The following is an 18,084-nucleotide window of genomic DNA, read 5'->3' on the forward strand; positions in this document are numbered from 1 at the left end:
CATGCAAGAGCTTTTTCAGAAGACCTGTCATAAAACGGTTCCTAGAGGAGTCTAAAAGAGTCCCCTTAGAACAGCTCCTGTCTCCATGTGGAGTTAAATACAGTACTCACACGACTTAAGACAAAACCATTCCAGCCCATGCATAAGGCAGACCTCAAACACATCACTTTAAAAACAGCATTTCTTATTGCCATCACATCCTCACGAAGAGTAAGTGGGTTACAAGCGCTAACCATACAAGAACCATACATGCAAATCCATAAGGACAAGGCTATTTTAAAAACTAACCCACAATTCCTACGAAAAGTGATATCCAAATATCACTTAAAACAAGGTATTCTCCTTACAGTCTTCTTCAAAGACCAAAAAACAAGAGGAGAAAGAAGCCTCCATAACCTGAATGTAAGGAGGGCACTACTGTACTATCTACAGAAAACAGAACAAACTCATAAAAGTAAACAACTGTTTGTTGCCTACTCGCATACTAAAACAGGGACACCTGTCACAAAAACAACAACTGCACAGTGGATAGTCCAAACCATCCAACTATGCTATTCCACCGCTAACAAAGAACTCGCGGTACAACCAACAGCTCACTCAACTAGAAAGAAGAGAGCAACTCTGGTATTTATGGCCCATGTGCCCATAGACACTATATGTGCAGCAGCTACATGGGGAACTCCACACACCTTCACCAAACATTACTGTGTGGACATACAAATAAATAAGGAAGCAGAAATAGGACAAAAGGTACTTCAACACCTGTTGGCAAAGTCTTCCTCTTACCACAGCCTCCCCAAGAAGGGAGAAACTGCTACGTAATCTGATTCACGCTGCAAAACTAAATGGTTACTTACTAGTAGGAGTAGTTTTGCAGCTTGAAGAGTTTTCTGGATTCACATGCGACCCACCCGGCCTCCCCTACAAGGAATACAAACAGGTAGGGAAATCATATTTCTAACAATTCTCTAAAGGACTAAGACTAAAACGCAGAAAAAAGAATCTAAAGATGGCTACCACGCACAACAACCTCCAGGGCTCTGTCTGATGTCACACAGGGGACTTACCTTGCAACAAATGGTGGCCGACAATGCCCAACAACAAGGAAATAAACCAAAAAAAAACAAGAAAAACAGACTATTCCGCACCCAACCACTAGATGGCGGAATGATGCACGCCATGTGAATCCAGAAAACTCTTCAAGCTGTAAAAAACTCCTACTGGTAAGTAACCATGTCGTTCCCTTCCAGGACAGCAGGAAGGCCTTTTATAGCCAGAGCACCCAGGCCTGGCATCCAGCTGAAATATCTCTTCAGTTGAAATGTCAGCCTGCTCGCAAACAGATCCAGCCTCAGTGGACCCCATAAGCTGCACAGAATTCCGAAGAGGGATTCGTTCAGCTTCCAATTTCTGTAATCCCTAAAAAATCTCGAATTTCAATCGGCCAATAATTTGCCTGCCCAGGAAGCTACTCTGCTCTCAGACTGATCAAGTGCTGCAGACAGAACATCCAAAGACTCTTGGCCAGGTCTGATAGGTCTGTGGATTTCATACACCCTAAATGATTTATGTATGCTACAGCCGAAACATTGTCCTTCTTCAGCTGGACATCTCTGCCCTGTGAAGAAAGCTTGAAACTCACCTGAGTGTAAAGTCCTGCGGTTAACTCCAGATGAATTATATGACGGGACCTCTCCATATGAGACTACAGCCCCCTCTGTATTCTGGGTTACCAGACGAGCACCCCAACACAGGAAGACTCACATCAGATGTCAGAATTGAAATCTGCAGAGGACCCAAAAATCACCTGTCCATTTCAGGCCTCCAGGTTTTCCAACCACCAACCCAACTCCAATCTGGTTTCCTAATCCAGGGAAACCCTGTCCCCATAGCACAAACCTCTTCACAGACATCTCGCTTTTATCTTCTGTAAAGCGCGATAATGTAATGGGCCCTGAAATATAGCCTGTATGGAAGAGGAGAAGAGGCCCAGAAGCCTGGCAAGTTCTCTCAAAGTGAAAGTGTCTTGTCTTAGGACGAATTGAATTTCCTTGTGAGTCTTGGTAATCTTCTTCATAGGTAAAAGTAGCAGAGCCTTCACAGTGTGTATAGTGAAACCCAAAAACTCTAGGGACCTTGAGGGAACCAGAATAGATTTCTCCCGGTTTATAATGCAACCCAAACTCTCCAAAATAGAAATAACCATATCCAATTCTTTCAGAATCTGCAATTGACATTAGGACATTACGAGGATATCGTCCAGGTAGACAATAAGACGTATTCCCCTCTCTCTGAGAAAGGAAGCGACTGCCCTCATTACTCTGAAATACCAAGGAGCCGAAGAGAGGTCAAAGGGAAGTGCCTGGAAATGAAACAGATGGTGTCCCCAGAAGAACTTGAGTGAACACTGGCACTCCTTGGCCATGGGAATGGTGAAGTAGGCATCTTTGAGGTCCAATTTCACCAGCCAATCTCTTTCCAATAATATATCCCTCAAATGATGGATACCCTCGATCTTGAAGTGTCTGTAAACAAAAAACCTGTTGAGATCTGAGATTTATTACAGGTCTCCAATCTTTGTCTTTCTTCTCTACAAGGAATAGGATACTTACAAAAATCATGTGTTCCAATAAAACCTCTACGACAGCCCCCTTTTGTAACATGGAAGTCACCTCTTCTTCTACCACCTTTTGCTGGTCTAAAGACCGATTTAGTTCTTCCAGGGAATAAAACTGATGTGGTACCTCTAAGAATTCTATTCTGAATCCCAGAACGGTTTCCAGAATCCAAGGGCCCCGAGTAACTGATTCCCAGGTCTGGAAAAAGAACCTGACGCTCCCCCCACTTTTTTCTGGAAAAAGAAAATAGGAAAAATCCTAGCCCTCACTCTGAAAGTTGGTTGTAATTTGCCCACAGGATCTGAAGCCTCTTACACCAGAAAGTTGTCCTTGTTCGGGGTAGAAAGATGATGCTGCTCCTGGCTGGTAAACCCAACCGAAGCCTTTTTCTCTGTAGTAGGGCATTTAAGAAGGCTGGCAGAAAGGCCCCTTCTTCCGGCCTGACCAAAAACACCCTGGTTGAAGAGTCTTCTCATACTAGCTTGGGCTTTGTCTAGGGCCGTAAATGTAGCTACATATTTCCCTGGAGACTTTATCATGTCTTCCCAAAAGAGTAGGCCCTTGGGGATCTCAGAAGGCTCTTTATTGACCAGGTGTCCCAATGCAGGATTAATTTAGGATAAAATAACCCTTCGCCGCTCGGTGTTAATGCCAGAATTAGCGTTCCCCAGAAGGATCAAAGCCCTCTGGCTCCATCCTCTGAGTAGCGTAATATCCACAGGGGTTAAGTTGACATGGGACTCCCTGCCATGTCGATTATTCTGGCGAGGAATCCTAAAACATAGAGAAGACGATCCTGACAAGCCTAAAGGGATTTTTCCATCCCTTGTCTAGGATCTCTGCCTAGTTAAAATAAAATGGTAATTATTTCTGGATCTAGATTGGGTGTCACACAGACCTTCTCCTGGATCACAGGTCTTGAGTACTCCGCTCGCAAAATATTGCGTGCCTCTTTTTCTAGGGGATTTCTAATCCTTTTTGTCATGAACTTCCCTACATGATCTTGAGGCCACCATTCAGCATTCCTGGGGTGGCGATACTATGAGGGAAAAACATGTCTTGACCTAAGGCATCTAAGACTATTGTCCTAGAGGCGGAAGGGGCCTCCTTTTCTGTAAAGAGACTGTCAACATCCAGATCATCATTCTGTAACTCAAACTCTTCCATGGCATGGTCCTGTGCCTCCTTTGGAGCACTTAAGGCAGACGTGCCCATTGGATACCTTTCAAATTTGTGCCACGTAGGGCACCCAATACTTTTGACGTTGACCTCCTGAATCCTTTGAGGTGCTTAGGCCTTCAAAATATTTCGAGGTGCTTGGGCCTCCTGGAATGCACATGGAAGAATGACCCTCAATGTTTTTAACCTTCCTTTACCTTTTCTCACCTTTCTTACCACCATCAGAGTATCACCCAGAGGCGGAATCCAGTTCAATCTCTTCATCAGACCCCAAGGGCCTCTTATTGGTCATAACCTGGTGCTAGGTTTCATTCACACAAGTAGCATCTCCTGCTGCATTATTGTTTTGATCAAATCCTCATTAAAATTCGAAAGGGGAGGTTCAGGGCTATTGTCCTGATCAGACATTTTATTCAGACTCTCAATTACGAAAGGTAGCCTGAAATTAACAAAGCAACACCCCCAAAAGGGAATTTTCCTTTCAAACTAATCTCAATTAAAAAAAAAATTTAATAAAGCCCAGTCAAAGTCAAACAGGCTCAATAAAGCTACTCAAACATAGAATTAATGTAAGGCAAAACCTTAACGTGTGTTTCAACGACAAGTGATCGCTAGAGACACCACAACTGACAAGGACCTCGTAACGTCACGAGCGAGCAGCTGTGCAAACCATCCTAGAAGGTAGCACGTTGCATGTAGGGTGTCAGGTCGAAGGGCTTTTTCCCACTGCATTTCTTCAATTTATTCTCCCAATGAGTAATTCGTTCATTCAGACCATTTCTGTAGAATATGAGTGTTAACGTTACTCGTAAGTATTTTTTCCTGTTTTCCTTGGGAAAAAATGCCTATTATTTATGACAGTTGCATTAAATAGCACATTTGGAAAGGATGTGGTACATTGTTATATTTTTGTGTTTTAAGTCATCTGAAACAGTAGGATTACTCAGATTGAACTGGACACCTACCAAATTGTCAAATTATAATACTGGTTTTCCAAACTGATATCACATTTTTTTACCTACAGGAAAAGTTGTCAAAAGGTATCAACTATCTAATCAGCAAAGAAGGTGAAGTCAAAAATTAAATTTCTGAGCTGGAGCATCTGCTAGTGATTCCCCAAACAGCTGCCCCATAACTGGCAACAGATGTCGTTTTGGCTTCATATATCTTTTTAATTGTATCCATTGGTTTGGACTCCTGCTTTTTTATTAACCTAAGGAGAGCCCCTATGCTTTTTTCCATCCATATCCCATTATTAGCCACCATGTTTTACCATGCATTTTTGGAGTCAAATAGTACCCCAAATAACAAAGTATCCACCATCTACAATTTCCTTCCTTCTATATTCAATTGGCAGAGTTTTTTAGGTCTCTCTCCTGCCACGAGCGCAAAAGACTTCGCTTCATTTACTGTAAGATCTACTTTTTTCATGAATCTGGTGTAAGTCTCTATCAGGCTCTGAAGTGCATTGCCAGTCCGTGCCAGTAGTACTGCATCATCTGAGTAGAGAAGTAGGGGCACCTGAGTAGAATTAATGGTAGGTACATCAATGGTGGACCCAGCCGAGGCAGTTCCCACACCATTTGTATATAATGAAAATAGGAAAGGTGCGAGAACACACCCTTGTCTCACACCACGGGTGATTCCAAAGTGTCTAGTACTTTCGTCCTCTCTCCCATAGCGAACACAGGCCTGGGCAGCAGTATGCATCTTGCGGATGAAGTTGATTATGGGCATCTCTACGCCAATGCCTTCTATTCTAGACCATAGTTTCTAATGGGCCACTCAGTCAAAGGCGGCTGACATGTCGAGAAAGGCCATGTTAAAGGTGGCCTCCCTTAACTGGTATATTTGGCGATTAGCAAATTTAGGTTAAGACCCTGGTAAATAGTCCCTTTTCACTTTCTGAAAGCATACCGGGTTCGAGATAGAATATTCCTTTCATGAGCCCAGGCCTCACACCTATTAAAGAGCAGACATCCCATTAGTTTCACTGTGTTGTCTAATAGTAATATTAGTCTATAATGTTTTGCTAAGGCCTTGCCCCCTTTTTATAGATCAGGATGATAAGTGTCTTTTTCCAAGAGGAATGGACATCGGTTTGGGCTACAATATTAAAAACATTGGCGAGGAGTGGGGCTCATAACTCTTGGTTAGTTAAAAAGAAATCTATTGCTACCCCATTGGGACCAGGTGGCCTGGATGTACGGCATTGCTTCAGGGTAGTTTTTATTTCATCTAGGTAGAAGAATAGATTATATTCTGGTGGGGACACCAGGGACCTAGATGACAATAGGGCGCCCTCCCCTGGAAACCCCAAAACCTCATCAAAGTGGGCCACCCAAGCCTCCTCAGTGACATGTAAGTCGGTAGTGATCTCTGATTCATCTTTTAGGAATGGGGCATTACTTATATTCCAAACTCCCTGCTGTTCTTTAGGACTGCTGCCTGTTTAAGCTTATCCCAAGCTTCCTCCCTTAGAGGCCTCATCCTATTATCTCTTGCTGCTTTATACGCGAAACGTAGCAGTTTTACCAAGGCTACGTCTCTTGTGTTTTTTTCTCAAGGCAGGATGAAGGTTCGTAAGAGCCTTGGAACAGGCATCATCAAACTAACGTGCTACTCCCAGCGCTTTGCAAGTGCACGGCTGGAGTAGACTGCTATGAATTTCACCTAGAATTTGTTCGAATGCTAGAGGGGTTTCCTTAATCGATTGCTTAGGCTCAAAGCAAATTGAAATTTCCTGGACCATCTTAGCAACAATGGTACACATGAATTTCGATGTGTCGATTTTTCTCCATTTCAGCACTCTCACATTTTTCCATGTAATTAAAGGCTTTGGGAATTGTTTTCCAGGAGAAGGTTTACTAAAACCCTGTAGCATGTGACAACTAATCGCAGCATGATCGCTCAATGCATAGAATTTGTTCTCCATATGGAGAACCTGATTTCTTAAGGCTTCAGAAACCAAGATGTATTCGTTTTTTGGAATTGTGAAACCGAGAGGAAAATGTATAATCTAGTTGGCCCGTATGGGTGTCAACTGAGTTTATTACCTCAAGGTTGTTGACCACTAATTGTCTGTTTAATGTCTTGCCATAATCATTACAGCAAAAATGGCGAATTGGGTCCCCAATGCCGTCAACTAGGTAGGCCCCACACCGCAGAGTCAGCTGTGCTACAGCTATGGGCATTAAAATTGCCCAGTCATAATATATCAAGAGGGCTATGATGGCTTTCATAAGATGATCAATATCTTTCTCAATTGCTTCTATAACTGTAGCCATATTTCCTGCGAAGTTATTACATAAATTAATTAAAAGCCAGACCAACCCCTTTTGACCTTCGCATTAGAGAACGTGATAACAAGACGAGGTTTTAATAAATGAGATTACCTTAATCCTTGTTGTGCTAGCTATTAAGGTCACCAAACCACCACTCAAACAACCAGCTCTAGATGGTACCGCATCTGACTGGAAGGTACAATACCCATTTATATTAATCTGTTTAGTTTCTCGAGTTTCTTGAAAACATAGGATATCCTTTTGGATCACAAGAAATAACCAGTCATGATTGCACTTCTTCTGGTTGTAGCCTGCTATATTCCAGGAAATTATTTTAAGAGAGTCCATATCTACTCTCGTAATATTTTTTTCCTGAGTGGGAAATGAGCTAATAGCACCCTGGGGGTTGTTTAATTGGGGTTTGTTTAGAGGTGCGGAAAGTCAGTTGCATGCTTCAAGGTCGCTCAGAGGTGCATATCTATTCCTAATAGGCATGAATGGACTAGCTAGAACATGTCAAGGATTAGGATGAAAAATGGGATTGGTCCTCACTTGAAAACTACAGACATACCTTTGTGGTTTGTAGAAAAAACACAATGGGAGTGCAAAGATCTGAGTGTCAGACCGTGGGGTATCGGGCAATATGTTCAGTAAATGCTCGACCAGTCATAGGTTATTAAAAATTTGGACAATACAGCCCCCCCCCGATAGATTTTGGACCACAACCCAAACAATTTACCCGTCTGGCCATATTAATATGATTGTATAGCTTAAGGTTACCCATGTAAAATTTAGATAGCCAATGTAAAACCTTGTCCATCAGCTGCTCCGTGAATTCCTGCTGAATCTGCTTCACTAAGGAAGTATTAACCAGAAGGATAACAAGGGGACAAGCTGCAGGAGGCAATTCTAATCTTCCGCCTTGCACAATGTTCTGGATACTCTGGGAGCTCACAGAGCCATTGGCCAAGACAACAGCAGCTCCATTGGCTTCATTTCAATCAATGCCGGTACAGTTGGTAACCGGTGCCTCTCCCCAGGTGGCAGCCCACTCCAGGTGCAACTGGAAGGGTTCTAGGGGGATTGTTAATACCCGTAGCCACAGGTTGCCTATATGCGAGAGCTTTCGAGATTGTGATGGGCAAATGTCAGCCCGAGTAGTTGATATAAGGTTGGTGCAATGCGTTGAGCACCCCGGCACTGATTGTAAATGGATTGGGTTTCCGTCATGTGATTTTTCCTGTCCAGGCCGCTTATTCTCCTCTATTTTGGACAGTCTGGTCAAAATGGACTGTAAGAGGGTGTTAAAAATTGCATTTTATGTATGGTCTAACTACCTGTTCTGTAATTCCGTGCTGAGGAGCGCTGTCATTCTGTGCTTTCGCTTGAAGTACATGTGTAGTCCTACTTCTATTTTCATGAAATGTCCCGGTTTTTGGCTTTACAATTCTGGTCACCCTAGTTGTAGTATGTGTAGGGAGAAATGCGGCAACCGAATCAAAAGTAATTCGCCGGGCAGAGCGGAAACCCGGCGCTCCTGTCACATGGTTGAAATGCAGCCTACAAGCAGAGGCCTGCAGAGACGCGTCGGAGAACAGGTTATTCGTCGCATCTCAAACCAACTGAGAGGCTTGCCGGGGAAAAGTAAAATAAAAGACAAAATTGCTCACGGGACAGATCCCTCTGGGAGAAAGGGTCCCTCGGCACGTCCCAAAATAGCCAAAGGGCACGCAGGGGAAAGGTCAAGTAAAGGACATGAGATTGCTCTCGAGGCGCGGCCCAGAGGATCGAAGAAATGCCGGAGTCCACACACGGTAAACTTAAACAAATCCCTTAAAAGACACAGAATGGAAATAAACAAACTACGGCACTAAGAAGGCTTGCATAAATTGGAAACGGCTAGCATCAAGCAAAAACCAAACAAGAAGTTAAAATACAGTTGAAACAGGAAAGATAAGCAAAGAGATGCATATCTGTGTGGAACTTCATTTAAAAGAGGCAGATTATATACTGTGTGCATTCCTATTATGTGCCAGGAATATTCTGTTCTGGAATTGTTTTCTTTGTGATGTAATTCTTCAAAGTGGCTGTATGGAGTTGCATTAAAGTAATAAGTCATAGATAGAGCTGGACACAAGCAAAGCCTAAAGGAGGGTTTTCTGATTGCTGAGAGAGAGGTGGGTTGAGGCTGGTGTATAAAGCCTTGTTGCTATGTGACAGGTGGGTTTGGCTGACGTTGATCCACATTGCTGTTTCTTTGAAACTGCTCATTTTGTCACCAAGCTGCCTGACCACATTTGACCTTCACTGCAGAGGATCAGTGCTTTAAGTGCTTCATTTTAAGTTATGACTTTCATGTAGATTTTATCTTTTAAACTTTGTCATGTCTTAGGCTCTCAGGCTTTTGCTGTGGGATGAGATGATGGAAGTTACCTTACCAAGGAGAGACCGAGGTGGTAGATTTTAATGTGTACGATATGCGCTACCTTAGCCACAGAGCTATGGACCTTCTGTACACTACCACAAGTCGGCGGCAGACTGATTGTGATATGGCTGACAAGCAGACAGGAAGGCTTGGGAAAAGGGAAGCAGCAGGTCTCCAGATTGAGTCAACATGCTGCATTGATCTTTTTGGGAGGGGGCTGTCGCAACCAGAAGAGCTGCATACCAGCAGATTTTCAGTGTGCATCTGCTTACTTGCAGAAAAGCCATTGAGACACAAGAGGTGCAGGTAGTAGCAGATAGGTTTTCTCAGAAAGCGTTTGACAGCAGGTACACCACTTCTTTTATTGTTGATCATTTTCAAACATGAGAGTACCTTGGTTTCCAAAATTGCAGATGTTCTTGGTTTCGTGGACAGTTTCATGTTGCCCAGGGATGTGCAATTCCTATAGCCCGACTCACAGGACCTGTTTTTTGGGGTTAAGGACAACAAGTTTGTTTATTTTGTCCTTGGAACAAGTAGGCCCAATCCCCTGCAACACAAACCCTTTGGCTGCCAGTTTACAGTACCACAATTTGGATCAGAGAAGGACATTGTCTGCAGTTAAGGTAACATTTATGTCTATATATTAACGCTGTTCGAACTTGTATTTATGATTCATTAATGCAAAGACTTTATTAGTAGGGTGAGTGCTATAAGGTGTAAGCTCAGACTGCACTTCTGGCAGTGGTCCCACTTTAAAAATGTGTACACATGTTTGCAAAGTTAAAACTACGAGGCTATTCATAATGCTCCCAGAATGCTCACTGGTTAGATGCAAGTATTTGCAGAAGCTTGAAAGCACGATTGATGAGTCTTTGCTTTTAAATGAAATGTCACCAAAAATGGCACTATGGAAAAAAAACATTTTGCTAAACTACTGTGAAATATTAGGTACCATTTCTTTGAAGTATCATCTACTAAAATATTTTTGATGCATGCTAGTATTCCCCAAAAATTTAATGGAAAATCAGTACAACCAGTTTCAACAAGATTAAGGGAAACATGAAGATAAACAATCATTGACAAAGCCAATAGGTCTGACATTGGTGGTCAGCCTTTTGTAAAACGTTATTGTTGTGGGAGCTGCCAGGCCATCACCATTATAAAAAAACATTTTCAAAAAGCAATAATATTTTTTTGTCTAAAAATGCACACATTACTGCAGTAGTCTCTGGCAGTGAACAAAACTACTTTGTGTGCCGATATGATCCTTGTGAGAGAGCAGAGTGCTGACACTCGCAGTGAAGCCAGTCTGTAGAGAGATACAGAATTTTAATAAACAGGAAAGGTCTTGGTTAACTCGAGACCTAATTAGGGGCCCAATTCTTAAATAAAGTCACAAAAGTGGACCTATGGTATAGCCCTTGCATCAGTGCAGATATATAGCTTTTACAAATTCACAATAATTTACAGAAGTAGGCTAGGAAATTGTGTTCCTAGAAAATATTTAACTGCATTTTAGCGCAAGCATATATGCATGTGAAGATTTCGCTCATGTGAAAATCTGTGAGCGTTTACAAGTTCGCTTTCTCTCCAACCACTTTTTTCCCCAACCGTGGCAGAAGTTCAATTTCTGCCCTTGTAAGGAGCAAATTTGTAACCTTTCTCAGTATGGAAAAAGATTAGAGAGGAGATGGTGAAAACCCTTAAAAATGCAAGTTAGTACTTTTGCACAGACTCCAAATCACATTCCAAACCTGTAACTATTGCTTAACTCTACCTCCAGCTCCAGTATTTAGATCTGTGGAAAGGTGGCAAAAAGCAGGAATTTCTAGAATTCAAACCCTATCATAGTATGAGTCCTGGCATAATCAGAGAGGCTATTATGTAGTGAGATTGCTGCTATAATTTATCGCCACACTATGTTGCACCAAAGGGACAAGTGGATTTTTTTATTTTACAGCACAAGTAGATTTATGAAGCAACCGGTCCCATGGACAAGTACATATTAAATTCCACACCCCTGTGCTGTCTCTCAAAGTCGCCAGCTCTATTTACATTAACTGTCAGATAGGACCACATGCAGTACATTCACTTATATTTTGTGCAATTTTTCTCAGCTAGCGTGTAGCTCGAGATTTGAATTCCACTTAAGTGTTTTGACTCTACTCTGGTTTATGAGCTTGTGTGCAGAGCCTTTGTTTGCACCAAACATTGAATGACCGTTAAACATTGCTGTGCTGGTATTATTCTGTTAGTCCATTCTAGAGAATGAGGTCATGCTCAAGTAGGGGGAACTCTATTCCCACATATTTTCTGAAATACGTTTGATTCTTGTTTGTATTCTGCCAACTAGGAATTCATTCATATACTGATGGTTGTTCTACAGTCAAAATAGAGTGAGTGGCTCTGCTGAATGTTTTTGGTAGATTTTCAATACCATTTGCTTTCAGCCCAAAAGTTTTTGTATGAGTCACCAGTATTAAAGTGAGATGCCGTAGAAAGGTCTTTTCTTTCTACAATTTTAGTTTCTCTGTCCGTTTTTCATTACAAGTTGAGGTCTTGTTGTCAGGCAGGATGGTCCCTTTGCATACTAACACCCAAGTACGACAGTAGCTCTTATACCAGGAACCAGTTAGTCCTAAATTTGAAGAAACAGAAGATTAATGGATCTTGCTACATTTGCGGTTGAATGCAAAATCTGTCCCACAGTGCCAGGCCAAAAATACAAAGCAGCGGTTTTCTACAGTGGTAGTCCAGTTATATAAATAACATTTCTCCTCTTGCTTTAGTTGTTAGATAAGAAAGTTTGTGTGAGGCTCAGGAATTAAAGGTCTAGAATGTTAGGGTAGGTATATTACCATAAAAAGTGGTTGAAAAAGTGGTTGCAATCTGTGTACTAACAAGATGGATCATAAAATGTCCACTTTCAGGGGTTTCAAAACGACCTGCCTAATGAATATTGATTAAGCAGGGCACTATTTGTGACATCTGATTGGCTACAAACGTAGGGATGGTTGCCTGCAAGGAACACCAGACCACTATCCTATTGTTTGTATTTCTAATTTGATAACTTTTTGATTCAAGCAGCAGTTTTTAAGTGCTTACTTCAAAAAGATGTCTCATATGGAAAGCTATGAGAGCACACAGTGGTCTCATGGAGCACTCATTCCCAAAGAAGATGTTTTCCCCTGGTCAATGAGTTACCACTTCCTTCCCTATGGTTTGTGACCCTAATTGTAGTAGCAAAGAATCGATACATGCCATACCGAATTGCGGTCATGAGGGTATGCCCCTACACCAATCTTTCCAATTGTGGTTTAGTATGGCTCTCTAAACCCATTTTGTGAGAGAGAAAGACTTTTTCTACTCATAAAGTACAAACCTAAAAGTCATTTTGTAGTGTAAGACCTTATCATTTTGTGCTTTACAGGTTTGCAATCTCAAAATGGCTCTGGTTTTTTAAGTATTTGCGATCAGTATATGTCAAAGTTTCCTTCGATGCATGAGCCTCTACAACCAAGAATGTTATTTCCCTTGGTTAACATTAGTGAAGCAGCACTGAGTAACACACTGCAAGTCTGTGCCGGTTATGAAAATAAAGTATATTTGCCTGCATGCACCAGGATGAGCACCTTATCTGCAACCTATTAATTTCAACACATTGTCGTTTGGAACCCTTAACAATGGCAAATGAACTAGACCCATAAATTCCTAACACAAAACTATTAACAAACCTGATTAGTTATTTGATCCATGGTTTGGTGCTTAGGTTCCATAAAGTATGCCATACTTTTTTATATAGATTTTTAAGTCTTGCAACAGGGAATTTATCTGAACAGTGGGACACATTAGTGATATGAGTTTGAGTACAGGTAAGTAATATTTTCTTTTTCTAGTCTGTGGCATTGGATGGATAATTTTCTCTTTTCATTCAGACCATTTCTGTAGAATATGAGTGTTAACGTTACTCGTAAGTATTTTTTCCTGTTTTCCTTGGGAAAAAATGCCTATTATTTATGACAGTTGCATTAAATAGCACATTTGGAAAGGATGTGGTACATTGTTATATTTTTGTGTTTTAAGTCATCTGAAACAGTAGGATTACTCAGATTGAACTGGACACCTACCAAATTGTCAAATTATAATTCTGGTTTTCCAAACTGATATCACATTTTTTTACCTACAGGAAAAGTTGTCAAAAGGTATCAACTATCTAATCAGCAAAGAAGGTGAAGTCAAAAATCAAATTTCTGAGCTGGAGCATTTGGTGAAACAGACTGAGGTAAGAACTCATTGATTTAAAAATAAAAAATAAAATAATTTGTATCACCTGGTAGATAAAAATGGTATAATATGTTTTCATATTGTTTTAATGATGAAAACATATTATCGGCCATCCTACACGATCATAAGTCATAGGAACTGCATTTTCTTTCTTTTTTTTTTTTAATCAAATGTACCCACCATGAATTAAAATCCACTTCTTCTCCAGCTTGGGCTCCCTTGCAGCTGTGTGCTAAAGATATCTACTGTTACTAGGCTCTGGTTTTGATCACAATACTTTCTGTTGATTGCCTGCCTCCTCCTTACAGTTTTACAGACTTAAGCCGGTAGTTTACCACAACAACTGCCACCTGAGAGTGGTTGGTAACACAATGTGCACCTACAGCTTAAGGGCAGTGCTTTCCATAGCCATAAACCAGCAGAAGTGAAAAATGTGGTTTACAGAACCGTTCTTTCTCCACCAACTTTGCACTTCTTCTCTGTAAGTTGGTTGCTTTTTAGAACAGTCATAATCACCCTTTTGTATACACTGCTGATATTGATAAATTGAGGAGAATGTTCTATGGTTAACCACATTTTTACCTCCTCTCAAAAATGTGATTTTTGCATGTTTAAAGAGAAAGGAAGTTGCACTTCATTTGAAAAACTAGATGCGGCGTACCGTGCACCTCCAAACTTTGACTACTCTCTGCTGATGAATAGCAACTACCAACAGACATGTCTAGTGATTTCCAGCACTGGCTGTGCTTAAAACTGGTGTTAGAATGTTTAATTGTAATTATTAATAATTACAAATAACTGTGTTGACCTCAGTGCACTTTGGAGGACTGGTCCTGATGTGCTGGTAGAGTGCTCCCACATCCTGCTACAGATTTAATTAAATTGCTACAGTGTGTGGGTAACCATCTGTCCTGACATTTCACCACCAAAAAGGTATGGGCACATAGTTATGAAATGTTCATGGTATCACTGGTACACTTGTTTTCTCTGTAACCATTGTGGCCAGGGATTTTATTCAAACCAAAATCATTTGAATGCTGCTTTCGAGTACCACCGTTTATGACAAGGGCTGTATGTTTCTAGCATTGAATAGTTACCAGATACAATTTTTGGACGCTGATCCTCATTGATTTTTTCTTTTGCAAATTAGGACCTTAACGTCCCATACATACATGTGACTGGTAGCTGGACATATTTAATGCATGAGCTGTTGCAGACTTCCAAGGCTACTTTTAAACAATTTGAAGAGGAGTAGGCACTTTTTTCCTGTGGTCTTTTTCTGGCAATATTCTACTTGACTGGCTGTTGCAAAATACAAAAACATTTGATTCAATTACATATTTGGAAGACAGGCTCACCTGTTGTGATCCTGAGTTTTCGGGATGGAAGGAGTGTTTGATAATAGTTTGAAAGTATTTATGGTGGTACCTGACACTTCAGAGGGTCCAGGTGTTAATGAATCTACTCCAATGTGCTAGGAGCTCCGGATTGGGCTTGTTTCTCATGATAGAAAATTTGAGGAGTCAAGGTTTAATCATGAAGGGTGGTTTGGGATAGAAACTAAGTAACAGTATGAAATGGACATGTTTTTCAGTAAAAAGAAATGTCTAGCCAGTTCTAATCATTTACTAAATCTAAATGTGTGCTTCTGATGCTGTTCACAATGGTAATCTCCAGACTGAACGATGACTATTGACAAGCAATGAGAAAGCAGGAGCTGGCATGAACGTAAGCAGAGATGGCACAAAATCATCTGGAACGCTGCACCTGCTTTCATTATTGTTTAGCTGGCAAAGTGCTTTAAATGCACTCTGGAAACCCAGTCTCCTTTAGTGTTGATGGAGTGTAGCTAGCGAGATTCCGTCTGCTTGGGTAGAGAGGGCAAGATATCAGAATGTAGCATGAATGTGCTGAAGGCCAGTTAGGAATACAGCCCTAGAACTGGGGTTAGGGGCTCAAGGTAGGCAGCCGGAGGACCAGCAGTTACAGTTCTGGTGGGAGGAAAGGCGGAGGTTGTAAACCCCTACCGCCCTGGGTCTCCTCCATTTATAGTGGTAAATTGATGTAGTGTGTTTTGTTAGACCAAAAGAACACCACTGAGTCAGCTCTGTGTAGGTCCTTTAACTCTAGGTGGACTTGAACTGAGACCGTGGTAGATACTGGTGGTGCACCACACTGACACTGCTCATAAGCATCAGACATAACGCCATCTGGCTAGCACGGCCCATCCAACATAGTATAATCAAAAATGCTGAGGTTGCACTCCAGAAGCGTTATACTTCTGTCATCTGAATGGCCAGTACACTGGGCAACAGAATCTTTACTCTGTGATTCCTGTGACATAGACTGCCTCTGAAGGATCACCAGATAGGGAGTATTTAGTTAACGGTATCAGCCCCATAAAGCCTGCAAGAACATTACCCCTCCCCGCACGATAGTGTGGGGATGAAGAAAATTCTCATTCACATCTTGTTGGGTCAGGGCCAGTCTACCAAAGAAGCCATCTCACAAGGAAATCTCAAAATACCTGCATCAAGAAAACTAGCAAATAAGTGAACCTATGACTTGGGCAGAAGTAATAAGGTAGTGACACAAGGTTGTCTGACCATGGAGAACCTACCAACACTATTCTGCAATGAAGGATAAACTGGGAACTGAAATAAAATAATACTCAACAAAGGATTGCATCTAAATCGTCAGTCCCAAAGTTAGACGTGGACTATGCTTTTGACTATGGAGTGGAAGCATAAGCAATAGGGAAGTGACACAAAATGCCTTCACCAAGGATAACCTTTACAGTACAGTCAGTCAAGATCACTTTATTTCGCCAGTACAAAAAGACGGCATGAAAAGTACATTATACACAATAAAGATAAAATAGCCAGTCATAAAAAATATATAGAAATATGTTATACATTAAAATAGTTCCACTTACAGATTCATAATAAGACACGCATACTTTTAAAATGGGACTATAAAAGCATGTATAAAAGGTTAAAATCTTGTTACATTATCACACCTCACAAGTGCTGTTTCGTCCTTTTTAAAGCCCACCAAAAAAATGAGGCCATACTATAGCAGATAAAAGAGTCAGGTAATATCTTTAAAAAGTGTAAGGCTGGGTGACATTGTCTGAGTTTAAGACTGTGCATTAATGAAGCAATATCCATTTTCCTTTCCTTACTGTACAGACTGCTGAAGAATAGGAGATGGAGATCGCATTGGGGTGAACGGGTGTCACATAGCCAAGTAATAAGGGCATCCATAGAATGTGTTAGAGGGATAGCCCAGCATTAGAGGAATATAATACAACTGTAACCTGAATAAAAGACATCTATGCTGGGGATACGTTACAAAAGATAAATACTTGAGGTCAGCTGTATTTATTCTAGGTGCTAATAAATATTGTTTAACCCTAGACTTAGTACAGTTAAACTCCCATCTCGCTCTCCTTTGCTGTTCCAGAAGTAATTCTTTCAATTCAGACCTTGAAACGGTTGTGCATAACATCGGATCATCAAATAGTTTGGCCAAACCGATAGAGTAGAAACTGCTCTTAACAAATTGAAGCCACTTCACTTTAGATAAGCCATCAAGTTTTAGAGTCTCTCCGGATTTTGTGTGTTAACTTCAGCTGTTCCCTTCTCCACACGGAATGCCACAAGAGAGGTGGAGCAAAACAGATCTGGTCAGCAATAAAAGGAACGTCCAGTTCGAGGTGGCAATTATAGGAAGAGCAAGATTAGGGGACGCCTACTAGTGGTTTCCAAAACCAATCCTCAATTTGTTGTAAAACGGATATGCTAATGATTCCCCAAACAGCTGCCCCATAACTGGCAACAGCTGTCGTTTTGGCATTATATATCTTTTTAATTGTATCCATTGGTTTGGACTCCTGCTTTTTTATTAACCTAAGGAGAGCCCCTATGCTTTTTTCCATCGATATCCCATTATTAGCCACCATGTTTTACCATGCATTTTTGGAGTCAAATAGTACCCCAAATAACAAAGTATCCACCACCTACAATTTCCTGCCTTCTATATTCAATTGGCAGAGTTTTTTAGGTCTCTCTCCTGCCACGAGCGCAAAAGACTTAGCTTCATTTACTGTAAGATATACTTTTTTCATGAATCTGGTGTAAGTCTCTATCAGGCTCTGAAGTGCATTGCCAGTCCGTGCCAGTAGTACTGCATCATCTGCGTAGAGAAGTAGGGGCACCTGAGTAGAATTAATGGTAGGTACATCAATGGTGGACCCAGCCGAGGCAGTTCCCACACCATTTGTATATAA

The 18,084-nt window shown here is 41.2% G+C and overlaps 1 protein-coding gene across 2 annotated transcripts in view; it reads left to right on the forward strand.

Annotated features, from left to right (window-relative positions):
* Window positions 1-18,084, forward strand: part of TRIM36 (tripartite motif containing 36) — a 640,592-nt gene that overhangs the window by 507,519 nt on the left and 114,989 nt on the right. For both annotated transcript variants that reach the window (XM_085632625.1, XM_085632626.1), the window contains exon 5: window positions 13,696-13,791. In XM_085632625.1, coding sequence (XP_085488751.1) covers window positions 13,696-13,791 — 96 coding nt within the window. The remainder of the gene's footprint in view (window positions 1-13,695; window positions 13,792-18,084) is intronic.

This window comes from Triturus cristatus, chromosome 2_1, assembly GCF_964204655.1.
Source record: "Triturus cristatus chromosome 2_1, aTriCri1.1, whole genome shotgun sequence".
In the NCBI taxonomy this organism is placed as follows: Eukaryota; Metazoa; Chordata; class Amphibia; order Caudata; family Salamandridae; genus Triturus; species Triturus cristatus.